Genomic DNA, 14265 nt, shown 5'->3' on the forward strand with positions numbered 1-14265 from the left:
ATATTAAACAGCAGAAACAGGGGAAAAAGGTTACTGCTTATCAAAAATTGCTGTGATTTAAACAGTTTTGGGAGCACTAGTATCATAGGAAAGTTTAAAAAACATTTCACATACAAGAACAACAAAATCCAAAACTAGTTTCACAAAATACCATGGATGTTGTGTTCACTGTAGTTTACAAGACAGATATTGGTAAACTTTGTGTTAAGCAAGAGTATCTAGGGATTTGGAGCAAAGGTGAATAAATGAAGCTGAAGAGAAAGTCATCCAGGATCTAAACTGAGGGGCTCAATAGCCTACTCTTTTGTTACACAACAGTTTTAAGTTCGATCAGATACGAACACTGTAGATTAGATAACAGTTAATGACCATTTGAATTCAAACCATCCTGGCAGATTATTTTACATTTTTAAAAATTTTAACCTATTTTCCTAATCAACCCGTTCAGAGATGTTATTACGTACTTCTGGAGCAGATGGGACTTTAACTCGGGTCTCTCGGTTCAGGATATGGTCATTACCACTGTAGCTCAAGGCCCTTTGTGGCAGGTTATTTTGTGCGGCTATGGTAATTAAGGCCAAGTGAAAGATTAAACTACTGCAGATCACAGGGTCAGTGACCAGTCCTCAGTACAACAGCAAATGGATCACAAGAAATATATAATCGCACTGAATTGCACCAGGAATTTCATTACTAAGAAAGGAAGATGTTATGGCAATTCCTTAGAAGTTACTAAGGACCAGAGTTCAAAAAATAGTAATTTGGTTGTAACATAAGCACTTTCTAAAGATAAACAGAATGAAATAAAGGCACTGCGGTATTGCACATAAGATGGCAACAATTTGATATGAAATTGCTGTTTCTGATTTCTCTTTAGTCATAACGAAGAAAGTATTTTCATAATAGCTCATTACTGCTCAAACATGATTAAGTCTTTTTACTTCAGAAGAGAAAAATTCCGAAACGGAAATAAATGAGCAAGTTTCATTTCAATTCTTAGCATTTGTGAATATTTTTATCAAGATTTGCTTATCACTACAGAAACGAGTCTGGCCTTAAGACTTTTACTCCTTCATGAACTACATTACTGTGGGTTTGGAGTCATATCTAATCCTACCATCCTTAATCAGGCTGGCTTATTTTGCAACTTCAGTTCAACACTAACATTATTAACTGTCCAATGGATTTGGGATGTAGGTGTCACTGGCTAGGTCAGCATTTACCATCTATTCCTAATTTCCCAGAGAGCAGTTGAGACTAAACCACATCACTGTGGGTCTAGAGTGACATAAAGGCAAGACCAGATACGGACAGCAGATTTCCTTCCCTAAAGGACATCAGTGAAACCAGATGGGTTTTACAACAATTGACAATAGTTATATGGTCACCATTAGACTAGACTTCTTTAAAGAACCAGAATCAGGAGTAGGCAATTCAGCCCCTCGAGCCTACCCTGTCATTTAACACCAAAATGGCAAAACTCATCTCAGCTTCAATTCCACTTTACTGCCCACTCTCCATAACCCTTCAATCCATTACTAACTAAAAATCTCTTACTTAAATTTATTTAGTGTCCCACATCCACCACACTCAGGGTGACTGAATTCCACCAATTCATGGCTCTATTAGAGTAGTAATTCTCATCTGTTTTAAATCTGCTATCCCTTATCCTAAAACTATTGCCTCTCATTCTAGATTGCTGTACAAGGAAACATCCTCTCTACATCTTCTGTCTCAATCCCCTTTAGCATCTTGTATACCTCGATTAAATCTCCTCTCATTCTTCTAAACTCCAGAGAGTAAAGGCCTAATTTTGATTTAATTTTGATTCTAGATTTTAGTTCAGCTGTCATGGTGGGAAACAAACCCAGAACATTTTCATGTGCTGTGGAATACTCGTTTAGTGACATTACCACTATGCCACCATCTCCTCACATTATTTTTTTACATAGTATTTTACTGTTACATCTGTAGTTAGTCAAAACATTTTTAAAATAAAATTATTCAGTCTCTGTATGTAGGAAACATTGGCAAAACTGATATCCCTAGCTATCCTAAAGAAAGTTGCAGCGAATCTTTTAGCAAGGCCAGCTGCAGTCTACTCAATGGGACTGAAGTCACAAAATAAGCCAGGTCAGTTAAGAACAGCAGTTCTTCTCCCCTAAGCGTGTTGGTGAACCCACTGGATATTTACGTCAGACTGTTAAGTGGTCACTTTGATGCTAGGTTTTTAACTTCCAGATTTTACTTTAAATTCAAATTCTGAAACTAGCATGACAGGATTACAATTCTTATCACGTGGATTAGTCTAGTAACATAACCATTACATCATACTATCCCTAAAGCGTGACAAGACACCGCTTCACACAACACCTCCACCCCACCAACCCCCACCCCACATCCCGCCAATTTTGACCATTCATTCCAAGAACAAACATTAAAAGAGGAGGTTCTGTTTGAAATACCTTACTGTCCTTCATTCCTGCCAGATGCTGTATTGCTCCTGAAATTCCAACAGCAATATACAACTCCTATAAAGTTTAAAGAGGAAAGCATTTGTTAGTAATAGAAAAACCAAACATCAACGGCATCATTTGGTCTTAATTATTTCTACAGTAACTATGCTTTTCAGTATATTTTCTATATCACATAACAATTTACAAACATTCTGTATCAATGTGCCCTCGCAATTCTGGCTTCTTCTGCAACTCTGAGTTCCTTCATTCCACCACTGGCAGTTGCAGTTGTGCCTTCAGCTACCGAGAGCTAAAGTTTTGAAATTCACTCCCCAACCCTCCATATGCCCCTCACTCCTCCTATAAGTCAGTCCTTAAAACCTCCTCTTCAACCAAGCTTTTGGTTATTTATGATAATATCTCCTTATGAAACTGCCAATTTTTTTGTGATCGTACTCCTTAAGTGCATTTGATGTCTAAATACACTAAAGGCTCTATATAAATGCAAGTTGTTTAATGATTCCAATCTTGTCGGAGGTAAAAATTGTTAATACGTGCTAAATACTTCAGCACTTATCTATCAGACTGCCTTCTCAGTCAGTCTGAATAAAGTCAGATAAGCTGAAGGTACTTCAAACAAAATGATTTCTGGTAGAGCTGCTTTCAAGGAATGACAAAATTAAAGACTTAAAGGAAATTACAAAGTTCAGACTTGCATTGGTTCAGTCAACAGGATATTTATATCAGATACAGATCTCAGCTTCAACATACCCTTGGAATATTTGGGCTTTTAAAATCAAAAGGATGTGTTGGTGACTAGATTCTTCTATTTAGCATATGTCAGGAATTGGAAATATTATCAACCGAAATGTCATATCATTGCGGATGAGACTGCAATTTGCATTTGCTTATAATCACAGCAAATTCAGAAAGAACTAACCAAAGCAGTTCCACTCTCCCACACTTGTCCTGCAGCATGTATTTTTTTCTTCAAGTATTTATCCAAATCCAGTTGCAAATCTATTCTACCACAGTTGTAGGTAGCATATTCCAGATTGTTACAAAATCACCAAATACCTTTCAAAATTCTCATCTCCCACCCACTTCTGGTACTTCTTGCCAATTGTTTTAAATCTGTATCTTCTGGTTACCGATCCCCCCATGAGACAAAACCAACCTCCTTTGTCTACTCAATCAAAATCCATCAGTAGAAACATAAAATACGCCACTTAGTATTTTTAGTGAAGTCTCAAATTCCATCAAAATCAAACTAAATTTGAATTTAAAGACAAGTTATACAAATAGACTGCTTTGTATAAAAGAAAATTAGAATAGGAATTGACAATATAGAACAAAACTGCGTCAATAACACTAAATATATTATAAGTAATTCAGAAAATATTGTTCTGAACACTTGTCTAAAGTCACAAAAATGTCAAACAATTGCATCATGTTAAGTGCTTTTAAATTAAAAGTGAGAAAGTGGTCAAAAGAAAGAATGTTTTCAATTGGAAACAATGCTGCATTATCCGACCTCTAGATATTATGAATGTTTTAATCCATCACAATACGTATACAGAAACAAAATACGAAATGCATTTCTCCGAGTACCTGACCTATTCAAACCTGGGAAGTTGCAGATCAAAGTCCTGACATGAGGTAAGGGTGATAGAATTGACTTAAGAATACCTGATTATACAGGGGTAAAAGGGAAGATGGGTGACATCTGGAAAGTGGAGGAATCATCAAACCAGTCCAGCTTGTGAATAGGCAGCACCCGTCGTTCCGATTGTGAAGTCTGACAGGTCGGTTCACCTTTGTGGAGACTTCTAAAAAACTGTAATCTGCTTTTTGCAGCTGGATAAATACCCAACCCCTCACATAGAGGATTTATAGGCAAAGCTGGCAGTGGGGGGCAGGGACGCGGTGCTGTCTTTCACAAAGCTGGACATTAGCCGTATACTTGCAACTGCCGTTAGATGGGCATTCTCAGAAGCATGTTACAATTTAATACCCGCAAGGATTTGTACCAATATACAAGACTGCTATTTGGGATATCGTCAGCCTTCGCCTTGAGAACATTATACAAGGTCTACCACAGGCCGCCATTTAATTTAGATGACATGCTAATAACAGGGAAGACCAATAAGGAGCACTTAGAGGACTTGGATATTGTCCTTAGATGTTTTTCCCAGATGGACGTAAGCTTTAGAAGGGGAAAATGTGTGTTCCAAGCACCCCAAGTGACTTACTTGGGCTAGAGTCAACAAGACAGGGTTACATCCGTTGGAAGATAAACCAAGGATGATCAAAGATGACCCGGGTCCCACGTCTGCACCACAACTCAGGTCTTTCCTTGGGCTAATGAATTATCACAAAAAGCTCATACATAATCTGGCCTCCATCCTGGAACCTTTCCATCAACTCCTAAAAAGGGATCAGTCTTGGAAATGGTCATGAAGTGGTGGTCATAGATAACGGGCCATCATTTACCGGGGGAAATTTGAGCATTTCCTATTCCACATACAAGGACAGCTCCATACCATCCATCATCATCCAATGATCTGACAGAAACAACAGTCCAAACTCTGAAGGAAACTTAAAGAAACAATCTACAGCTTCAGTAGATACCAAATTGCCCTGGTTCCCATTTGATTATAGGAACACCCCTCACGCAACTACAGGGATGTTTGCTAGTCGGCAGGAAGCTGTCAGAGGGGGGAAGCAGCAGAGCAGAGGCAAGTATAAAGCTACCAGAGCTTAGGAATTGCGGCCTAGTCGGTCGGAAGCTGTTGGAGGGCAGAGCAGCAGAGCAGAGGCAATTATAAAACTACTGGAGCTTAGGGCACTGTAGCTGCAAAAAAAAACTAGAGTGATGTAACAGTGAGGCTGTGACCTGATTGGCTGTTAGGAAATTTGCACTAAATTTGAAAAAAGAACATAGCAAAGAAGTATCAATAAATTTAATTAACTCATTACTTAAAAAATTATATAAATTAATAAAGTATTTAACTAAGTAGAGATGGCTGGACAGGTGGTGTGTTGCAGCTGTATGATGTGGGAGGTGGCTGATCACATTGCGAGCTGCAGTGACCACATCTGCAGCAAGTATTGGTTGTTCGAGGAAATTTGGAAAAAAAAGCAGCAGCTTAACATTTGTAGGGGTGGATTCAACTGCGTGGAAAAATATCAAAGAAATGACAGGGAAGGAGAACTCAAGAGAGGTTATTAAAATCTCCAGTACAGGCACAAATAGGACAGTGTTTGAAAAGGGTTAAGAATCAAACTTCAAGCACCCTGGACAAACGAACGACAACGAGAAGAGGTTAATGCAGGACTGAAGGTGTTATATCTGAATGCACGCAGTACAAAGAACAAAGTAAATGAGCTTGTGGCGTAGATCGAAATTGGCAGGCGGGCTTCACAGAAACATGGCTGCAAGGGGATCGGGATTTGGAGCTGAATATTCAAGGATATACATAGAATCCCTATAGCGTGGAAGCAGGTAATTTGACCCATCCAGTCCACACCAACACTCCGAAGAGCATCCCATCCCCTATCCTATCCCTGAATTTCCCACCCTAGACACTATGGGCAATTTAGCATAGTCAATCGACCTAACCTGCATATCTTTGGACTGAGAGAGGAAAGTGGAGTACCTGGAGGAAACCCACGCAGATACAGGGAGAATGTGCAAAACTCCACACAGACAGTCCACCGAGGCTGGAACCAAACCTGGGTCACTGGTGCTGTGAGGCAGCAGTGCTAACCACTGAGCCACCATGCTACCCTAACATCCTATTGAAAAGATAGGCAAGTGGGCAGAGGGTGTGGGATTGCCTTATTAGTAAGAAATGAAATTATATCAATAGTAAGAAACGAAGTAGGGTCAGATGGTGTAGAATCTATGTGGGTAACATTGAGGAACTGCAAAGGTTAAAAAAAAACCATAGTTGGAGTTATGTACAGGCCTCCAAACAGTAGTTAGGAGCTGGAGCGCAAGATACACCAGGAGATAGAAAAGATGTGTAAGAGAGGCAAAGTACAGTGATCATGGGGGATTTCAATATGCACGTGAACTGGGAAAATCAGCTTGATAGTGGATTGCAAGAAAAGGAATTCGTAGAATGTCTACGAGATGGCTTTTTGGAGCGGCTTGTGGTGGAGCCCACTAGGGAACAGGCAATACTGGATTTAGTGTTGTGCAATGAGGCAGACTTGATAAGGGAGCTACAGGTAAAGGAACCCTTAAGTGATCATAATATGATTGAATTTACTTTGAAGTTTGAAGGTTGAAGTTTGAGAGAGGGAAGATAGAATCAGAGGTAACAGTATTGCACCTGAATAAAGACAACCACAGACGCATGAGGGAGGAGCGGGGCAGAATTGACTGGGAGAGGAGCCTGGCAGGAAAGACAGTTGAACAGCAATGGCAGGAGTTTCTGGGAACGTTTCAGGAGACACAGCAAAAATTCATCCCTAGGAAAAAGAAGTATACCAAAGGGAGGACGAGACAACCATGAGAAGTCATGAGACAACAAGAGAAGTCAGGAACAGCATAAAAGCAAAAGAGAAAGCATATAAAGGTGGCAAATGGCAGTGAGAAGCCAGACGATTGGGAAGCTTACAAAAACCAACAGAGAGCAACAAAAACAGAAGTACAGAGATTAAATATAAAGGTAAGCTAGTCAGTCGTATAAAAGGAAGACTGTAGGAGCTTCTTTAGATATATAAAGGGCAAAAGAGAGGCAAAAGTGGACATTGGGTCGCTGGAAAATGATGCTGGAGTGATAGTAGTAGGGAACATGGAAATGGCCGAGGAACTGAATAATTACTTCGCATCAGTCTTCACGGTGGAAGACACGAGTAATATCCCAAAAATTCAAGAGACAGGGGGCAGACCTGAGCATGATGACGACCACCAAAAAGAAGGTGCTAGAAAAACTGACTGGCCTAAAGATGGATAAGTACGTTGGACCAGATGGACTACATCTCAGAATTCTTAAGGAGACAGTTGAAGAGATAGTGGAGGCATTAGTGGCGATCTTTCAAGAATCACTAGAGTCAGGGAGGGTCCCAGAGGACTGAAAAAATTGCTAACGTGACACCCCTGTTTAAAAAGGGAGTAAGGCAAAGACGGAAAATGACAGGCCAATTAGCCTAACCTCGGTCGTGGGTAAGATTTTGGAGTCCATCATGAAGAATGAGATTTGGGCTTCGTCAAGGGAAGGTCGTTCCTGATGAATCTGCTAGAATTCTTTGAGGAAGTAATGAGCAAGTTAGACCAAGGACAGCCAATGATGTTATCTTTCTGATGTTACCTTCAAGAAGTCCTTTGACAAGGTGCCGCACAGGAGGCTGCTGAGTAAGATATGGGTCCCTGGTGTTAGAGACAAGGCGCTAGCATGGATAGACGATTGGCTGTCTGGCAGAAGGCAGAGAGTGGGGATAAAAGGGTCTTTCTCAGAATGGCAGCCAGTGACAAGTAGTGTTCCACAGGGGTCAGTGTTGGGACCACAACTTTTCACTTTGTACATTAAAGATCTAGATGAAGGAACTGAGGGCATTCTGGCTACGTTTGCAGACGATACAAAGATAGTGGAGGAACAGGTAGTATTGAGGAGGCGGGGAAGCTGCAGAAGGATTTAGACAGGTTAGGAGAGTGGCAAAGAAGTGGCAGATGGAGTACAATCTGGGAAAGTGTGAGGTCATGCACTTTGGTAAGACATGGACTATTTGCTAAACGGGGAGAAAATTCAGAAATGTGAAGTGCAAAGAGAGTTCTAGTCCAGATTCTCTCAAGGTAAACTTGCAGGTTGAGTTAGTAAAAAAGGCAAATGCAATGTCAAAATAAATACCAACAGGACTTGAATATAAAAGCAGGATGTATTTCTAAGGCTCTGGTCAGGCCAATTTGGAGTATTGTGTGCAATTTTGGGCCCCATATCTCAGGAAGGACGTACTGGCCCTGGAGCAGGTTCAGAGGAGGTTCATGAGAATGGTCCCAGGAATAAAAAGCTTAACATGAGGATTGTTTGAGGACTCGGACTATACTCATTGGAGTTTAGAAGGATGAGGGGGCATCTAATTGAAACTTACAAAATATTGAATGGCCTGGACAGAGTAGATGTTGGGAAGATGTTTCCATTGGTAGGAGAGACAAGGACCTGAGGGCACAGCCTTAGAGTAAAGGGAAGACCTTATAGAACGGAGATAAGGAGAAACTTCTTCAGTCAGAGAGTGGTGAATCTATGGAACTCACTGCCACAGAGGCTGTGGAGGCAAGGTCATTAAGTACATTTAAGAGAGATATAGATAGGGTCTTGATTGTCAAGGGGATCAAGGGTTACGAGAGAAAGCGGGAGAATGGGGTGGAGAAACTCATCAGCCATGATTGAATGGCAGAGCAGACTCAATGGGCTGAATGGCCTAATTTCTGCTCCTATATCTTATGGATAGCTCCAGCAGAATTGCTACTAGGGAGAAGACTTCGCACCTGGTTAAATTTGATTTTCCTGGACCTTGACGGGGAGAATGAAACATCAGAAACCCCAGTGCCGGACACAAAACTCCACTAAGCTAGAGAGGCTGTTTACTTCAAGGGCCTAAGATTGCTGCAGGAACCACGGGTATGGCCCTGCATGGGTAAGAGTTTAAAGTAACTTATTAGGCTTACCAACTGATCCTTTCAAACAAGGAGAAGACAATTAAATAGCAAAGATAAATGGATTGTTTTGCAAATTAGATATACTTCAATCTGTCTTTTAGAGACTTTTAAGCAACTCTTGGATAGGCACTTGGAGGATAGTAAAATGTAGGGTATGCAGGGTAGATTGATATTAGTAGGATAATAGGTCGGCACAACATTGTGGGCCGAAGGGCCTATACTGTGCTGGACTGTTCTATGTTCTATGTCCAAGCCACCGTTTAACATGAAAGTGAATACATTAACATCTAGTTTTGCTCGATGGAGTGAGGTGTTGAAGACATACAGAGTGACACAAAATAAGTTTGTAGATAGGTCAAGTTTTACTGATTTTACTTGAAAATGGTCATTTAACATTGGATCAACTTTCTTAACAACAATTACCGAAAGCGCTTTAGAATTCTGTCCCTTTCAAAATGATGGAAAAACACCAAGATAATTGTCGTAATACACTTTTAAATTTATCTGTCACAAGGAAAAGTTTTCCCCAATACTTTATTAAGCAACGTGAAAGGCACAAAATTGGGAGAAAAATTACTTTATTTTAAAAATTTATACTTTAAAACAATACTTTAAAAATTACTACTTCTTTATACTAATCTTTCTACTATTGTTTGAATAAGTTCTTAGACATATCCATATTCAGTTAAACAGATGGAGAGAATCTAAGCCACACCACATCAGCACTTATTGCATCCCACTGTTGAGATGATTTTCTCTGGCTTTGATCGAGCAGGCCATGTAATTACCCTTAAGATGAGTGCTTCGGGTGTCTGCTGGAGTGCAAGGCCCCGCACTGTTTCCTTCTGCCCTCCAGGGAGCGGCACATAAATTTCTCTCAGCTAAATGCACTCACACATGAATATTTCAGGGTGATTTAATGTTTCTGCACAAACCCCAAAGGAGCACAGCATCAATTTGTGAACAGAGCTCTCGTAGAGTTAAAAGCGAGACCAGATATTGCAATGTCATAAAGTCTGTCAGTATGGAGAGAATTTATTTAAGGAAAAGCAGGAGGCTTGCTGGAGAAGTTGCTGGTAAGAGGTCCCAGCTGCATACAAACATAGAAGATTTCAGCAGAGCAACTCCTGAGCATTACTGAAGAATTTGTTTTTAATAAAAACATAAACGTGGAAAGCAATATGGTTTGACAAACATCCTAAAGCTATCTGCATTTGCCAGTGACTCCAATGTTAACGTTTCGGGTCCAGTGACCCTTCCTCAAAGCGGAGTGTTCTGAGGAAGGGTCACCGGACCCGAAACGTTAATTCTGATTTTGTCTTCACAGATACTGCCGGACCTGCTGAGCCTTTCCAGCAATTTCCGTTTTTGTTCCTGATTTACAGTATCCACAGTTCTTTCAGCTTTTATTCCACTTACTTTTTCAGCTGTTCACAGACAGGTGCACACACACACACACACACAAAGAGCTGGTATGCTAACAAAAGATAAAAGTGTTGCAAAAATTCCAAAAGTTTGGAACAAAAGGTTTAGGTGTTAGAATACAAGGATACCGACTAGTTGCACAGGCTGCTGTGAAGGTCTTAACTCAGTCAGATATGTTCACACTCTGAAGATGCAATGACAATATTTAAACCAGTGCACTGTGCCACACATTGCCTACCATATGCCAAACCATTTAAGCAGGCAATACTTTCCCCAATTTGCGCTGCACCACTATGATGATTATTCAGGGATTTGGGAATCCCCACCTATCCCAATCAATCAATCAATCTACAACAGACTCAGAGAGGAGGTGTGCGTGTGTGTGGTGGTAGTGGAGGCGATGTTGGAGTGCTGTGGAAAATATTGGTCCACTCACCTACTCAATGGACAGTCTCAATTCTCGTACTTGTGGATCTTCAATATTAAACTGTCCCCTAACTTTCAAACATGATTTCTTTTGCATAATCAATGTAAACAGATAGCATTCACTACTGTCAGAGTGCATGAAGTGCTCTCAGGGTAGGGCAGAAAGATACACTATATTGCATCGCTGCTTTGGCTCTCAACATTGGACACAAACGGTGGGTTGAAAGAAAATTTATATAGCCTCTTTCATGGCCTCAGGCTGTTTCAAAGCACTTGACAGCCAATTAAGTATTTCAAATGCAATCCTTGCTGGAATGTAAGCAACTAGGTACCAAGTTCCCACAAGCGTTCGTTCGTTCGATCGATCGATCAAATCAATCAATCAATCAATCAATCAATCAATCAATAAAGAACTTGTTTATATTGGTTGTTAAAGGATAAACATTGGCCAGGACAGCAGACAGAACTCCACAATCACCTTCACAGTAGAGCTATGGAAAGTACCTTTGTGCATGGTATGTATAGGGTAGTGCACAATTGTAGAAGGCAATCTCATTATAGTTTGTTGTACCTGAATTCACCATGAAGATTTGAATTAGATGACTGAAGATTAGTACAAAGACCTCAAAATGTAAAGGAAGAGAAGCTTCTTTCTACCTACAGCTCATACCTTCACATTGTGGAGTTCAAACATCATCCAGATGTCCCATACTCATTTCTGAGCTGCTTTCTTCTTTAAGTAGTTGAAAATCCATTTCTTGATCTGATATACGAATGTTTCCTTATTTCTTTGCAGCATTCTGAGTGTCATCTCCTCTCTGACTTACTGGGCATGTCTTAATGCCTCGGCTGGTTGGAATCATACCTGCACATAGGAAGATGATTGTGGCTGTTGTAGTCAGTCTTCTTAGCTCTAGGTCATTGCTGCAGGAGTACCTTCGATTAGTGTCCTAGGCCCAACCATCTTCAGTTGCTTTTTTGATGACCTTCCCTCCATCATAGGGTCAGAAGTGGGGATATTCACCGATGATTGCATAATGTTCAGCACCATTCCTAACTCCTCAGGAACTGAAGCAGTTCATGTTCAAATGAAACAAGTTCTGCACAATATCCAGGGTTGGGCAGACAAGTGGCAAGTAACATCGCACCACACAGTGGCCAGGCAATGACCATCTCCAATAAGTGATTATCTAACCACCCCTTATCATTCAAGGGTGTTACCATCACTGAAACCCCTACTATCGATATCCTGGGGGATTACTATTAACCATTAAACTCACCTGAACTCACGACAAACACAGTGGCTACAAGAGCAGGTCAGAAGCTAGAAATACTTTGGCAAGTAACTTACCTCCGGACTCCCCAAAGCCTGTCTACCGTCTGCAAGGCACACGTCAGGACAGGTGCAGCTCCAACAGAAATACAACACCATCCAAGACAAAGCAGCCCGGTTGAGTAGCGCCACATCCACAAACATCCACTCCCTTCACCACCGAAGCTCAGTAGATGCAGTGTACCATTTACAAGATGCAAAGATCCTTAGACAGCACCTTCCAAACCCTCAACCACTTCCATCTAGAAAGACAACGGCAGCAGATACATGGGAACACCATAACCTGCAAGGTCCCCTCCAAGCCAATCACCATACTGACTTGGAAATATATCACTGTTCCTTCACTGTAACTGGGTCAAAATTCTGGAATTCTCTCCCTCAGGGCATTGTGGGTCAACTTACAACACATGGACTGCAGTGGTTCAAGAAGGCAGCTCACCAACACCTTCTCAAGGGCAGCTATTTCAAATGAGTGAATGAAAAAAAACCTTTAAGGTACATAAAATTCTGGGTGTCCTGGTATATAACTCATGAAATGTCTGCACGCAGGTGCAGAATTTATTTGGAAGTGAAATGCTGTAAACAGCACTGGTAAGCCACATCTGGAGTACCACATATAGTCTCCTTATTTTAAACAAAAATGACAGTGCTGCAGAGGCAGTTCAGAGAAGGTTTACTCAACTGATAGTGGAGATGAAAGGATTATTTTGTGGGGAAAGCTGTATCAGCGCCCATTCGCATTCACAAGAATGAGAGGTGATCTTATTGAGACATACAAGACTCTGACCAGACTTGAATGTGCAGGTGCTGAAAGGGTATTTCTGCTTATGGCAGAGATCTGAACTAGTTGACAGTTTAAACATCAGGTGTCTCATTTAAAACTGAGATGGAGGAAATTTTCACTCAGTTGTTTTTGGAATTCTCTTCCCAGACAGCTGCGGAAATAGTGTCATTGAATATATTTAAAGAAGAGATAGATTGATTCACTTGTTAGTCAAGAATCTATGGTTCTTGGGGGTAGAAGGAACATGAAGTTGAGGTCACAAGCAGATTAAACATGATCTTGTCGAATGACAGCGCAGGCAAAATGGCCAATGCCTACTCCCAATTCATGTGACTGGACATTCAGATTATCTGGTTGGCTCAGGAGCTGCACTCGGGCATGACCGTGAGAAATGCAGTATGCAATTTGCTAGCCTCTGTTTTCCCTGGACCCTCTTCTCAGCCAACTGAGCTTTTACTTCCCATTGCTCTCTTTCGGTGTCCTTCTAAACAGTCAGCTTCCAGTGGTAATAGCTGTCATCATCAATGTCCACCACCTTCATATCTTACTTGCAGGTGCCCTTGAAGCAGAAGCAGTAACACCCTAATGGTTACGATGAGCAGCTAGTTCAGCACACAGAAAGGTATCAGGTATAAGACCATTATCCACCTGAAGAATGTCATTGAGCCAACACAGACAATACTGGCTTAACACCGAGTGTATGTTCATTAAGCAAATTAGCATGTTCCACAATGTGCACACAGCAGCAAGGCTCAAATAGGCTCTCTCCTTTCTTGGGTTTTCTTTCCCATGCCCTGACATCCAAGGCATGCCTTCTGGTTCACATTCATGTTGAAGCTAAAGATGTCCTGACTTGAGGAACATACTAACAGCAATGTTAACTGCCTCACCGAACTGGTCTTTCACGTCTGCAGTGATGAAACATAGATAATTACATTAACTGGCCTTGTTTGAGTCGAGAGGTGGATGAAGAGAACACTTTCTTAACCGTTATTGGAGGCCCTATCAAAGGGAGCAATTTGTTACAGCAAAGCTTACACCTTGTTCAAACATTTCCCCTGAACTCTTCCCCACTAGAATTATTTTTGTTCCTTGATCATGGAATGTGGCTATCACTGGCAAGACCACCATTTATTGCCCATCCCTAATTGCCCTGGAGGGAAGGGTGAGGTGC

General features: G+C 41.0%; 1 protein-coding gene across 1 annotated transcript in view; it reads right to left on the reverse strand.

The window, feature by feature from the left end:
* etfa (electron transfer flavoprotein subunit alpha) overlaps positions 1–14265 on the reverse strand; it is a 57515-nt gene that overhangs the window by 11136 nt on the left and 32114 nt on the right. The window contains exon 10 of the mRNA XM_048617140.1: positions 2466–2531. Coding sequence (XP_048473097.1) covers positions 2466–2531 — 66 coding nt within the window. The remainder of the gene's footprint in view (positions 1–2465; positions 2532–14265) is intronic.

The sequence above is a fragment of the Rhincodon typus genome, chromosome 36 (assembly GCF_021869965.1).
Source record: "Rhincodon typus isolate 14 chromosome 36, sRhiTyp1.1, whole genome shotgun sequence".
Lineage (NCBI taxonomy): Eukaryota > Metazoa > Chordata > Chondrichthyes > Orectolobiformes > Rhincodontidae > Rhincodon > Rhincodon typus.